Genomic DNA, 14535 nt, shown 5'->3' with positions numbered 1-14535 from the left:
TTTACCTGTGCAGGACAACTGTACTTTATATCCTAATTGCATTAAAATTAAAGGGGATGAATGGTCATTAATGATAATCCCCTTTGCCTTTGGGAATGAATATAAACATTTTTCAAATTGCAAATCATTATTTTTATATGAGCCAGTTTTGTGTTGCTTGCAGCGCAATCAATTCCCTCACATATCTGCTCATTTCAGCAGCGCTCAAAACCGTCATGGTCCATGGCCGTCTTCTCTGCTGCTTGGCCTGCCTGCTTCCTCTGCTAGTCCCGCCCACCTACCAATGAAAAACTGGTAGGCAGTCTTGTTTACAGACGCCTTGTGCACCTCACTATCAAGTGCTGGTCACTACCACTGCTGCCTACTCGTTTTTCATTGGTAGCAAAGGGGGATTATAATTTTTGACCATACTTCCCCTTTAAATTTTTTTAGTGTTACTCTTCAGTTAAAAACAAGGAAAGGCTTCTTCATTTAGGAGTGCCAATATTTTAGGTACCCCTAAGTGAATTAAATTATTTTTTTTCTATGTACTACTGTTAGGGAGGAAAAAAATGCACTGTTCCGGGATTATTTCTATCTAAGCACCTTGTTGCCACCTTAATTGTATTACTTAGTGGTCCCTTGTATCTAGCTAGGCTTGTGCATGAGCAGTAAAGTAACAATTTTCCAAGATATCTTAATATAGAAAGATCCACAGACTCAAAAATTTTACCTCGAAAAGGCAGCACTGGAAAAAGTTTGATTTCATTATATATATATATATATATATATATATATATATATATATATATATATATATATATATATATATATATATATATATACACAATCCATGAAAGCACTCACAGCGAACGCCATCCAGCGTGTATCAAGACATTATTTATTGGTATAAAAATATATAACTGGTTTAGCAGTGTGTTTTTTACTGCATATTGTGGCTAAAACAAATTATGATGATGATGCTTGGTTCTGGCAACATCTTGATGGCATATATAATTCAGTGTGGTGCAAAGAGCACACTGCAAGTCAAGAAGAGAAGTGTTTGTGCAGTAAGCTCAAATACACAAATGCATCAGAGTTGAATTAACCCTTTACGGGCCACATATTGTAAAGTGCACTTCCGTACAAGAGTACCAGCACTATAAGGGTGCCAATTAAGCTTAGCTTGCTTTTCTAGAATTAGGAGAATATGGCTAAAGATACTGTATTTTATGTATTGAATGTATAGGACAGCTAAATGTCTCTGCTGCTACCGTAACAGTAATGGTCCAAGTTTTCATAGTAACATAGTAAGTTGGGTTGAAAAAAGACACACGTCCCTCAAGATCAACCTTTTAACTTTTTTTGCCTAACTACTAGTTGATCCAGAGGAAGGCGAATACCCCCATCTGAAGCCTCTCCAATTTGCCTCAGAGGGGGGAAAAAATACCTTCCTGACTCCAAAATGGCTAGTCCCTGGATCAACTTGTACTATGAGCTATCTCCCATAACCCTGTATTCCCTCACTTGCTAAAAAGCCATCCAACCCCTTCTTAAAGCTATCTAATGTATCAGCCTGTACAACTGATTCAGGGAGAGAATTCTACATCTTCACAGCTCTCACTGTAAAAAACCCCTTCCAAATATTTTGGCGGAACCTCTTTTCTCTAATCAGGTGACCTTTAGTCAGCTGGAAAAACCTACTGGTAAATAAAGCATTATAGAGATTATAATATGATCCCCTTATATATTTATACATAGTTATCATATCACCTCTTAAGCGCCTCTTCTCCAGCGTGAACATCCCCAGTTTTACCTCATTGCTAAGATTTTTCCATACCTTTTACCAGTTTAGTTGCCCTTCTCTGGACCTTCTCTAATACAATAATGTCCTGTTTGAGTGATGGAGACCAAAACTGTACGGCATATTCTAGATGGGGCCTTACCAGTGCTCTATAAAGTGAAAAAATGACCCTCTCCTCCCTTGAATCTATGCCCCTTTTAATTAAGACCTTTTGCCCTAGATGCTGTTGACTGGCATTGCTTGTTACAGCCAGGTTTATCATTTACAAGGATTCCAAGGTCCTTTTCCATAATGGATTTGCCTAGTGCAGTCCTATTAAGGGTATAAGTGGCTTGGATATTTTCACAGGTGAATGATTTAACATTTATCTACATTGAATCTCATTTGTCACTTAGCTGCCCAGATTGCCAGTTTGTCAAGATCCTGTTGCAAGGATGCCACATCCTGGATGGAATTTATTGGGCTGGATAGTTTTGTAAACACTTATACTTTACTTACAATACCCTTCCTTAATCATTAATGAATAAGTTAAATAAAAGTGAACCCAATACTGAGCCCTGAGGGACCATTAACAACCACCCTCTGTACCCGATCCTGTAGCCAGTTTCCTATTCATGTGCAAATGACTTCAATAAGCCCAACAGACCTTAGTTTAGTTAGTTATTTGTGGGGCACAGTATCAAACGCTTTGGCAAAATCCAAATAGATCACATCTACTGCTCCCCCACTGTCCAGCATATTACTTACCTCATCATAAAAAGCAATCAAATTTGTCTGACATGACCTATCCTTCATAAAGCCATGCTGATTGCTGCTCATAATGCCACTAGGACAAAATGTTGAATGTGATCCCTTAACAAGCCTTCAAATAATTTTCCCACCACAGATGTCAACTCACTGGCCTATAATTGCCAGGCTGAGATCGAAATCAAATATTGGAATAACATCAGCTTTTCTCCAATCCATAGGTGCCATACCAGATGAAAGTGAATCTGAGAAAATCAGAAATATGGGCTGGCCTGAAACTGTTCTAAGCTCTCTTAGAACCCGAGGGTGTATGCCATCAGGCCCTGGAGCCTTGTTTACATTAGTTTTTATTAAAGCTTTATGAATCATATTCTGAGCCATCACTGCAGCTATGAAGTGAGCCTGGGAACTCTGATTCCTCTATTGTATACATTGAAGAAAACAGTGTTACCACCACACTGGTACCATTATTTAATGGAGCAACACTCTCAACCTGCATCTCTTTATTATTAATGTATTTAAAAAAAACTTTTGGGGGTTAGTCTTAGCCTCTGCCGCAATGCACTCTTCATTTCCTTTCTTTGCCTTTCCGGATTGCTGATTTACAACATTTATTATAGTGTTATGCAGCTTCTGTCCAAACAGACTTGTAGTTTTTAAATGGATGATGCTTAGAGCTACTCCTTAAGGGAATAAATTGAGAACAGTAATGATTTAATATTATTTTAAATGACAACCATTTCTGTTCTGTGTTTTTAGCTGAAAACTTAATGCCCCAATCAATACTCTGTAGGGCAGCTCTCAAGGCACTAAAATCAACTTTTCTGAAATTCATGGTTTTTGTTCCCCAAGTATATATTTGTTTTTTGCACCAGACATTATGGTCACTATTATCCAGGGGTTCAATGACTTGCACATTTGCTATAAGTTCTGGGTCATTAGAGATCACTAGATCCAGAATAGTATTTTTTCTGGTTAGCTCCTCAACAACCTGTGCCATAAAATTGTCATGCAACAAGTTTATAAACTTGTTCCCATTAACTGATCTGGCAGTACTGTTGCTCCAGTCAATATCTGGATAATTAAAATCCCCACATTATCATTACTTTACCCAAACTAGCAGCCTTTTCTATTTGCATCAGAAGCTTAGCCTCCTCCTCCTCATTTACATTAGGGGGTCTATAGCATACGCCTACAATTAATTTGCTGAACTCTTTACAATTGGTGAAGAACTCCACCCATAAGACTTCTACCCCCTCATTTTCTAACATAACCTACTCCTTTATATAAGTTTTTAAATCCTGCCTAACAAACAGACATACCCCTCCTCCTTTTCTATTGCCTCTGTCCCTCAGAAACAAAATTTAGCCGCTGATATTAAGTGCCCAGTCATGCGACTCATTCAGCCATGTTTCTGCCACACCAATCACATCATATTTTCCCTTCAGCACCAGCACCTCCAGCTCTCCCATTTTACCAGTCAGACTCCTTGCATTTACAAACAAACATTTAAAACTGGTACCATATTGAACATATGACATGTGGTCATCCCTATCCTTAACAGTACCCCAACCAAATCTCTTCTACATTTTCCCTTCCTTTGCCCACTATCTCATCTAACCTGTCTTCCCCTGAATCTTTTACTGAACCCTCCCACACCTAGTTTAAAATCTCCTCCAACCTTCTAGCCATCTTCCCCTCCAAAACAGCTGCACCGTCATCATTGAGTTGCAGCCCATCCCTAGCAAAGAGCCTGTAGCCGACTGAAAAATCAGCCCAGCTCTCCCAAAACCCTCCTCCTGCCACACATTAATCTCCCTAAGGTCCCGCTGTCTTCTTAGCGTTGCTCATGGCACAGGTAATATCCCTGAGAAAATGACCTTGGAAGTCCTCGCCCTCAACTTTACACCTAGTTTTTTAAAATTTTTCTTGAGGATTTCACCACCTCCTCTAACTTTGTCATTGGTACCTATTTGTAGCAAGACTGCTGGGTCTTCCCCAGCCCCTCCCAATAAATTGTCCACTCGTTCCGCCACATGCCGAACCCTAGCACCAGGCAAGCAGCAGACTGTTTGGCATGAAGGGTCCTTACGACAGATTACCCTATCCACCTTTCTAATTATTGAATCCCCTATAACTAAAACCTGCCTTTCCTTCCTTGCACTCCCCCCACCACCCGTATTAGAAGCACTGCCTCCCAGGGTGCTCTGAGAGTCAGTCTGCTCCATACACGCCAGTTCAGAGCTTTCCTCCTCAGCATCTTCAGCCAAAATGGTGAATCTGTTGTTTTGGACAAGTTGTGGACCAGCCCCCCCATCCTTCTGTCCACTACTTCCCCTCCTCACTGTAACACCTCCGCTTCCCTTATTAGCCTCCACTGCCCCTTCTCCTTCCCCCCATTCCACTAGCCCCTGCCACTGGTTGCTCTGCGAGCCTCCTTTCCTCCCCCACGTTTGCCGCTGCCTCAATGTTGTCCATAGCAGCTTCCAGCATGCTCTGGGCTGCTGTTGAGATACTAAGCTTAGGGATCATTGGGAGCTATCAAAACAAAATTGCATCGGTCACAGAAACTGATCAATTCTAAATACACAGTGTTCTATGTAGGATGAATCTGAATGTTGTATTCATCAGACTTCAGTTTTACAGATATTGTATCTGTCTGTGTGTCTGTCTCTAAGTTCAGATAACTGGATGAAAAAAATAAATGAGGTCACCTGTTTCATTGTTAGCATCTACCGGGATCCTGATAACTACCACAAAAAAGTGCAACACAAAAAAATGATTGTCTGATGAAAAGATCCCTGCCTAATACAAATGATAACTAAAAGTACAGAGGGATGAGTTGTAAATTAAGTTTTAAACAGAAAACTGCAGAATGGGTACACCAGAATTTCTTTAAGATCATGTTTGTTCTCTTTTTTTTTTTTCAGCTGGCTTTCTGCATTGGAAGGTACCAAATGGTTGCAGCACCTCTCTATGCTGCTTAAATCATCCCTTTTGGTAGTGCATACGCTAGACAAAGATCAAAGGCCTGTTCTTGTTCACTGCTCTGATGGCTGGGATCGTACCCCACAAATTGTGGCACTCTCCAAACTGCTGCTGGACCCTTATTATAGAACTATAGAGGTACACAGGTTCTGTTGTTGCACCAACTACATTAATAGGGCAATACTCCATTAATGTAAATGTTTGTAAATTACATTGCATAAAGGTGGCCTTACACGGGCCAATAAAAGCTGCCAGACAGACCTAGTCGACAGCTTAATGGCCCGTGTATGGGGCCCTCCGACAGGCTTACCCGATATCTGGCCAAGAGCAGGCCAGATGTCGATGGGGCAGGGGTAAAAATTCCGTTGGATCACAGACCGCATCTGTTCGTTGATGCAGATCTGCCCGACTGTATACCTTTCATTAAGATTCGATCGTTGAGCCCTAGGGCCCACTATCAGATCAGCCGATATCGCCCACCTCAAGGTAGGCATATTGGGGAGAGATCTGCTTGTTTGGCTACATCACCAAAGGAGCGATTCTCTCTCTGTATGGCCACCTTGTGTATACTTATATATAGTATTTCATTTTACCCTCTAGTAAATGCAAGTGTCTTTAAATATGTCATCTAAGCTTGTAAAGGTGTGACATTTACTCATTCCTCTCCCTACTTTACAGGGTTTCCAAGTCCTGGTGGAGATGGAGTGGTTGGATTTTGGGCACAAATTTGCAGACCGCTGTGGACATGGAGAGAACTCTGAAGACCTGAATGAGCGCTGTCCTGTCTTTCTGCAGTGGTTAGACTGCGTGCACCAACTGCATAGGCAGTTTCCATGTTCCTTTGAATTTAACGAAGCTTTTCTGGTAAGTTCAAACGAGTTTAAAGCTGATGTTGAGAAGTGCAGCATTTCTGTATGAACAGTGCATACATATAGATGACTCCAACAACTATTAGAAACTTCTAATTAGAAACTGCTAATAGTTGAGGCACGGCAACTGCGTATTATATTCTAAGGTATTCCCCATGGATATCCACAAAACCATCGCCATTCATTTATGTATACAATTACTAGGCATGTGTTTGTTTATGGCAATGCATTAACAACAAAGAGAGGAATTGATTGTATTGATTGTATCTGTAGGTTAAGCTGGTGCAGCATACATATTCCTGTTTGTTTGGGACTTTCCTATGTAACAATGCCAAGGAGCGAAGTGAGAAGCACATCCAGGAGCGTACATGCTCAGTCTGGTCCTTACTGCGTGCAGGGAACCGTGCTTTCAAGAACTTGCTATACTCGTCTCAGTCTGAAACTGTGAGTGTCATTTTTTACCCTGACAGTATGGTTGCCTTCATTATTCTTTGCTAATACTTACCTTTCCAAAACATGTGTGGTCTCCACTATCCATGTATCCATACTGCACAGTGCTACTTTCCACTAACTTTTCTTCCTCATGGATTCTAAAGCCATGACAAATGCTCTGAAACCTTGTATTCTTTGTGTATGATTTAAATTTCAGGTACTGTATCCTGTATGCCATGTGCGGAATTTAATGCTATGGAGTGCTGTTTATCTACCAGGCTCCTCCCCATCCACTCCTAGTGAGGAATCTTGCACACCCTACCCTGCTTCTGGGTCTGCAACAGAGGAACCACCAGTATGCAGGTAAGAGCATAATAGTCTGTTGCCTTTTATACCCTCTATAATGTAGTTATTATGTGGAAATTAGCTAATTTGAGTGTGCTTAGTGCAGAGATTTAAGGCCCAAATCAAGTATGCAAATAAGGGTATGGGATCTGTTATCTGGAAATCTCCAATTTTTTGAAAGGCCATCTTCTCTTTTAAGCAAATATTTATTTTGTCATTTCTTTCCTGCCTTTTTCCCTGTAATAATATAACTTTATTTTGTACCTAATGGTAACTAGGCTAGCATAAATCCATACTGGTGTCAAAACGATCTTATTGGGTTTAATGTTTTAATTAGATATAAGGTATGGTGATCTAGTTACAGAAAACCCCTATATTCCATGCACTCTCTGATTATGGATAACATACCTGTATTTTTAGTCAAGCAGCATTTGAATCTCCATCATAAAGCATTAAAGGAACAGTAACACCAAAAATGAGGGTTTTAAATGAATGACAATATAATGTACTGTTATCCTGCACTGGTGTGTTTTCTTCAGAAACAATACTATAGTTTATATAAACAAGATGCTGTGCAGCCATGATACACAGCAGATAACAGATAAGTTCTGAAGGATCCCAGTGTATACTACAGAGCTTATCTGTTATATACTGTGTATCCTGTGCCTTTTCTCTTTTTTAGCTTTTAGGGTGTGCCACCACCCTAAATGGCTGCCCCCATGGCTACACCACAGCTTGTTTATATAAACTATAGTAGAGTTTCTAAAGCAAACACACTAGTTTTACCAATGCAACACAACAGTACATATATTTTCAAATTACTTTAAAACACTTTAATTTTTTTTGTTGTAACTATTCCTTTAACACTGCTATTAATGGGAGAGGGAAAATAAACTGCCAAATTCATAATGGGATATGTAGCTCTTCATAGTTTAGTTTATTATTTGATTACTGTTTAACAAACATTAAAGAAAAATCTAAAGTCACAAACCTGTAGCCCCGAGCTAGTACTGCAGGGCACAGCAGTGCTTGATACTGCACATGCACCCACCTCAAGCTGTTGCACAGGTCACTGAAAAGTTGGTGCCACCAATCTCTCCCACAAAGTACCACAAGCCAGAAGAGGCATACCAGCCCCAAGTGCAAGGTTACTTTGCTAATGGCAACCAATTTGGCATATTTCGTTTGTATCCCAGACCTGTGCCGTTTATATAGTATTTATTTCCATTTATGTGGTAAGTGCACATTTTTTGTGATTTTTATTTGTAGAAAACCGTAACAGCAGCCATTTCAGTGTGTATATTGTAATCTGCATGATACTAGTTTTCTTGTTTGTCTCTGAAGGCTGTCAAAGACCAGGTCATATGATGATCTCCCTTCTGCATGTGACATGATGGTGCCCTGCATGAACAGGAGGAGCAGTGATCCCAGCCTAAATGATAAGTGGCAGGACCATCGACGTTCACTAGAGCTGAGTTTGGGGAACGAAGGGTATGAAGGCGATAGACAACCACTGGGGGCTCAGCTGTCCATGGCAGCTGGTGTGGGTGAAGGGCAAATGGAGAACATACTGCAAGAGGCCAGCAAGGAAGAGGGAGTTATTGAGGAGCCAGGTGGGAAGCCTGGAAAGGGCCAGGAAGAGTGTTTGAAAATTGAACAAGCAAATTCTTTAGAAGTTTCTGTAAAAGGGGAAGAAGTTTTAGATTTGACCAGAAACGCACCCAATGTTCAAAGTAATGAGGGGCTACCAGACAGAGATCAGGAGTGTGCCAACCCAAAGCCAGGAGGAGAATGTGATAATTTTTCAAATGGTAAAATCTGCAATACTGAGGATACAGAACTGGATGAAAGTTCACCTCGGGAATTTTGTGATGAGGAATGTGCAAACCCAGTGCCCGAGAATCTTACCTTTAAATCAGAGGTGAATACAAAACAAAATGGATTCGAATCTGAAGTGGATGCAAGCCAAATGCCCGAGAAGCCTTCCTTTAAATCTGAAGGGGACACAGAACAAAATGGAATCGAATCTGAAGAAGGTGCAAGCCAAGTGCCCGAGAAGCCTTATTTTAAATCGGAAGGAGATACAGAACAAAATGGAGTAGAATTTGAAGAAGGTGCAAGTCAAGTGCCCAAGAATCACAATGGTGTAAAAATTGACAAAGATATCCAGAACAGTCCTAGTCCTCTTCCATCAGCCCTTCCTTCTTCACATGTAGTTTTGGAAGATTCAACCGATACCTTAACCGAAGACCCTGTAGTCTCCTGGCCCTGCAAACTGGACCATGTGACTGCAGCAAATGAACTGTCACAAAGACCAGAAAATTCATCCACTGAGGGCCTCATTATGATGGGTCTACGGGGGTTGCAGCTGCAAAGTGAAAGGACATGTATGCCTCCCATGCTTTCTCATGGTGCCTTCCACAACTCTGAATGCAAAGTACAGATTCATTGTAACAGGGACCTCCTTTCTTTTCCCTCTCTTGATGGGTCTTGCCTTAATGGGGATAGCCGAAGGGGCAAGCCAGGACTCTCTCGACAGAACTCTAGCACAAACACCCCTCAGCCTCACCTACGTAACACCCCACACAAGTGCCCACTGCATAGTGGAGGAAGGAATAGAATTGGTAGTCCTCCAGAACAGCAAGCTCGCAACCATCTCGATGATGATGGAATGCCTCTCTATGTGGACACCATACAACAGAGGCTCAGACAGATGGAGTGTGGCCATCAGCAGGAGGTGGAAACCTTAAAGAAACAGGTTCGGGAGCTTCGGTGCCAGTTAGAAAACTTCTTTCCCAACAGTCCCTTGCGCTTTAATGGTGAATTTGCAGATGAAGTGGTAAGTCTAAATATGTCTTTATATTGTAATTGAACTGTTGGTATCTTGTTGTATGGCAAAAATGTTGACTATGTGAGATATAATGTAATAATATTGCTTGTTTAATGTGAATTCCAAGTGACGCATGCTTCTCAACCTAATGATTATTTATTATTTTATTCTGGCACAGCTAGTTGCTTCTGTTTCCACCCAACTAAGAGTCTCAAGCCTTGATAAATATTTTCACCACTGTGACAGCTGCTCTGGAATCAGTAGCCTTTCTATATGCACTGATGATGGTAGTAGAATCTTTAGAAAGCAAAGCAGAAACTAATGTGGAATATTTTTGTAATGTAAATTATTATTTTTATAGTTCCTAATTATTACAGTGTTTGAGCATATTGAGGTTTATGATCCAAACTAATGTACTATGTATGGGTCTGCTGATTTGAAAATGTAATCTGCTGATACACCTTCAGAGCCAGTGGGTCGTAAGGAGATGAAGTGAAGAGTAGCCACACCTTCTTTACTGATATTATTATGATCTTGAAATTTACAGTTGGTCTTCTTTTGTGGGTTTTGTTGTCTTGTTTTGTTTTTTAACTATTCACCTTGTATTTTTTCCAAAATAAGTTTAATATTTGAGCTAAATTTTTTTTAGTTAGTTAGATAACTGTTGAAATTACAAACTTGGAGGGCTTTGGATAAAAAGTTACTCATTCTAAAGCCTAACAAAAATAGACAACTTATCCTTGGACAAATATAGATTAAAAAAACAAGCCCTAAACCCACCCCACTGAGTTAAATGAATATAAACAGCTGCAGTAAAGGCTGTATGTGAAGCAGGTTTATTAAAGTTCCACTTCTGTTTAGTGGAATGTTTTAGCATACTAATGTTACTGTGTACAGTATAACGAAGTTAATGGCAAGGTGAATTTCCCCCATGATGTGTCTATATCTTAATTACACATTACACTGTCCATACTTCAAAGGTCAGAAAGTCTTAGGACAAACTATTTAAAAATGATTTATTTTAACTCACCCTTTATAATTTGAAACCCTTAGAACTCGATCCAAGATACTGAAAGCAACAGAGCCCCCGGTTGTTTGTCGGGCTGCAGCACAGAACACTTCTCTGAGGCTAGCTGGGAGCAAGTGGACAAACGGAATACAGAGGTAGGGCTGCTGAATTGTCTAACTCACACAGCTACGCCATTAAGATTTGGGCAGAAATCTGTATGGTGATATAGAGGTTAAATCGTGTATTAATCTGTCCATTTACAGTGCAACAGTTGCAAATGAAAATGTACCAAGAAGTGGGACAGACATGAAAGCTAATGGCTGAATTGGGATAAAAAAATTAAAAACCTGCTTGCAAAAATCAACATTTTAAGAGAAAAGGTAGTTCTTGTTTAGAATTACACAGCAAAGGGTTGTATATGCCTATTGCAGAAAATGTATTTGGTGGTGAGGTCCACAAAGAGAAGGCATTTCTTTTATAGTAAGGGTGCAGTATAAGTGTAATGAATAGGACTTGTACTGAGCATACTATTTGCATATTGTTTGAATCACAAAACATCCATGTTTGTTATTTTATGAGCTGAATATGGCAGACAGGGAAACTGAAGCTACTCCATGCTTGGTCCTTGCGAGATGGGTAATTGCCAGTATACAACCCCTTCCCTTAAACCTTTGTTGTGACTGTTTGTTTGCAGGAGTCCATTATGCAGGGGGTCTGCTCTATCATCTAATTATTAACACTCTCCCTCTTTCTTCCCTTGATCCCAGAATCTACTACAAATCCATACATATTCTGTATCCTACCAACCATTGTTCTGTTAACTTATGACTCTTTGTTACAGTTGACGAGGTGGGTGCCAGATCATGTAGCACTCAACTGTTATAACTGTGACAGCACATTCTGGCTGGCAAGCAGGAAACATCATTGTAGGTAAGGGCAGTTCTTCATGGATGGTTCTTCTTATCCTTGCTTTTTTTTCTTCTGCTACTGCTGCACCCTAGTATGCTACAGGGTTATTAGCTTTCCCCCTCTTAGCCATGTTTCGCTTGTTGCAGGAATACAGAAGCCATATCTGAAAACTGGTGAGCTTTTGTTCCGGTCGGTCAGCTTGTCCGTTTGCACCAAAACTAACCGTGTCTACCTACCCCCACATATTGCACCCCAGCAATGCACACAAGATAACACTATATGCCAACACAAATCCTTTCAGTGCTGATTATACACATTGCAGGGCATAGAAAAGCAAACTGTTCTCGTATTAACTATTTTTATATGGGCATGAACTGCTAAATTGGTATTTTACAAGGTTGTTTAAAGAGCCCGATTCTCCTGGCTTTTAGTCCTATCCACTCTTTTCCATAACATCACTGCAAAATGTAACAGTCTGCCATCCAGTAGCATCCACGCAGATTTTGCATTGAAAATAAGAATAATAAAAGCAAATATGTGACTGCTAAGAGTTGCTGTACTTTTAAATCTGTTAAAAGAAGCCTTATTTTCTTCTATTTTTGAGGATTACGTTTGTATTCCCAATAATATTGACTTTAATGCCACAAATCTCAGTGTTCCCCAAATACAGGCTGTCCAGAGATATAAGAAGTGTGGCTCAGTAAAAATGTCCTGCAGGACAGTTGGTGGCATGAAACGAGAACAGATGTATCTGTTGAAGATCACTGAACCTTCATTTTCTGACGTTGGAAGAAATAGGAAGGCTTTGCATTATTCCATTGAAATATGTAAAACCTAATGCCAGCTTAGAAACTCATTGTACATTTGAGGGCTGTGATTCCTTTGCAGGTTGACATGGGTGAGGGGAAACTACTTGGCTGCATGGGTGCTACCATGCAGCCAGAGCGGTGTAATACTGCGTGTTTCTTTGTGCTTTATCACGCAACAGAATTGAATTGAAACTTCCTCTTAGGGTCACGCTGAATTTGGGAGTGTGTGCGCACTCGCTGAATGCTACATTGAAGTCAAGTTGTATTTTAGCATCAGTGTCCCCTCAGGATTTCGGATCTAGATTATTGGTGTAGAACTGTGAAAAGCACTAACCTTGTACCATCATACTGACCATTTTCACATACTTTGGTGCATGTGCACTGCCTCCTTTGTGCATGCAAGCTGTCTGCAGCAGTTACAGCAGTGATCCCCAACCAATAGCTCATGAGCAACATGTTGCTCACCAACCCCTTGGATGTTGCTCGCAATAGCTTCAAAGCAGGTGCTTATTTTTGAATTACAGGCTTGGATACAACTTTTGGTTGCATAAAAAACAGTTGTACTGCCAAATAGAGCTTTCTGTAGGCTGCCAGTCCACATAGGGGCTACCAGATAGCCAATCAAATCCCTTTGTTAGCATCCTCAGGAACTATTTTCATGCTTATGTTGCTCCCCAACCCTTCTTACATTTCAATGTGGCTCACGGGTGAAAAAGGTTGGGGATCCCTGCGTTACAGTCTATCATACCCCTTCCAGCATGCACAGAATTGTGGTTCTGTAACCCTTTTTAGCCTACATACTAAGTGGCTGGTGTATGTTGCAAAACAAGGCAATGCACCAACTTGGCTTCAAGAATGGAATGGATTACCTTATAAAAACAAACATACTATTCTGTCACAGAATATCTATGCTTGCAACTATATTGTGTTACAAACACACACCAACCCGTATTTGACAACCCTAATGGGGATGGAGATCCTGCTTCCGTTTCTTTCCTGAAGGCTGTTCTATTCAGTGTGTGCAGTCATGCAGTTTCCTATCAGTCCTATAGAAGTTCTTGTATAATGTTTGTTTTCATGGGTGGCTCCTTAAAGGGATCCTGTCTTCGGAAAACATGTTTTTTTCAAACGCATCAGTTAATAGTGCTGCTCCAGCAGAATTCTGCACTGAAATCCATTTCTCAAAAGAGCAAACAGATTTTTTTATATTCAAATTTAAAATCTGTCATGGGGCTAGACATTTTGTCAATTTCCCAGCTGTCCCCAGTCATGTGACTTGTGCCTGCACTTTAGGAGAGAAATGCTTTCTGGCAGGCTGCTGTTTTTCCTTCTCAATGTAACTGAATGTGTCTCAGTGGGACATGGGTTTTTACTATTGAGTTGCTGTTCTTAGATCTACCAGGCAGCTGTTATCTTGTGTTAGGGAGCTGCTATCTGGTTACCTTCCCATTGTTCTTTTGTTCAGCTGCTGGGGGGAAAAAGGGAGGGGGTGATATCACTCTAACTTGCAGTACAGCAGTAAAGAGTGATTGAAGTTTATCAGAGCACAAGTCACATGACTTGGGGCAGCTGGGTAATTGACAATATGTCTAGCCCCATGTCAGATTTCAAAATTGAATATAAAAAAATCTGTCTGCTCTTTTGAGAAATGGATTTCAGTGCAGAATTCTGCTGGAGCAGCTCTATTAACTGATTCATTTTGAAAAAACTTTTTTTTCCCATGACAGTATCCCTTTAACAAGGGCTTCAGCTTCAATGTTGTGTAGCTGGTGACACAATCATTGGTATACAATTGTACCTGAGCTCATTTTCTT

The 14535-nt window shown here is 40.5% G+C and overlaps 1 protein-coding gene across 1 annotated transcript in view; it reads left to right on the top strand.

Annotated features, from left to right (window-relative positions):
- The window catches only part of mtmr3.L (myotubularin related protein 3 homeolog L), a gene marked incomplete at its 5' end in the record, with an annotated part of 52078 nt that overhangs the window by 36558 nt on the left and 985 nt on the right, over nt 1-14535 (top strand). The window contains 7 exon segments of the mRNA NM_001086542.1: nt 5461-5656; nt 6197-6382; nt 6661-6831; nt 7037-7182; nt 8509-10003; nt 11048-11158; nt 11845-11933. Coding sequence (NP_001080011.1) covers nt 5461-5656; nt 6197-6382; nt 6661-6831; nt 7037-7182; nt 8509-10003; nt 11048-11158; nt 11845-11933 — 2394 coding nt within the window.

Source organism: Xenopus laevis, chromosome 1L (assembly GCF_017654675.1).
Source record: "Xenopus laevis strain J_2021 chromosome 1L, Xenopus_laevis_v10.1, whole genome shotgun sequence".
Taxonomy (NCBI): Eukaryota; Metazoa; Chordata; class Amphibia; order Anura; family Pipidae; genus Xenopus; species Xenopus laevis.
The sequence above is the reverse complement of the archived record's forward strand: the minus strand, read 5'-3'. Positions and strand labels throughout refer to the sequence as shown.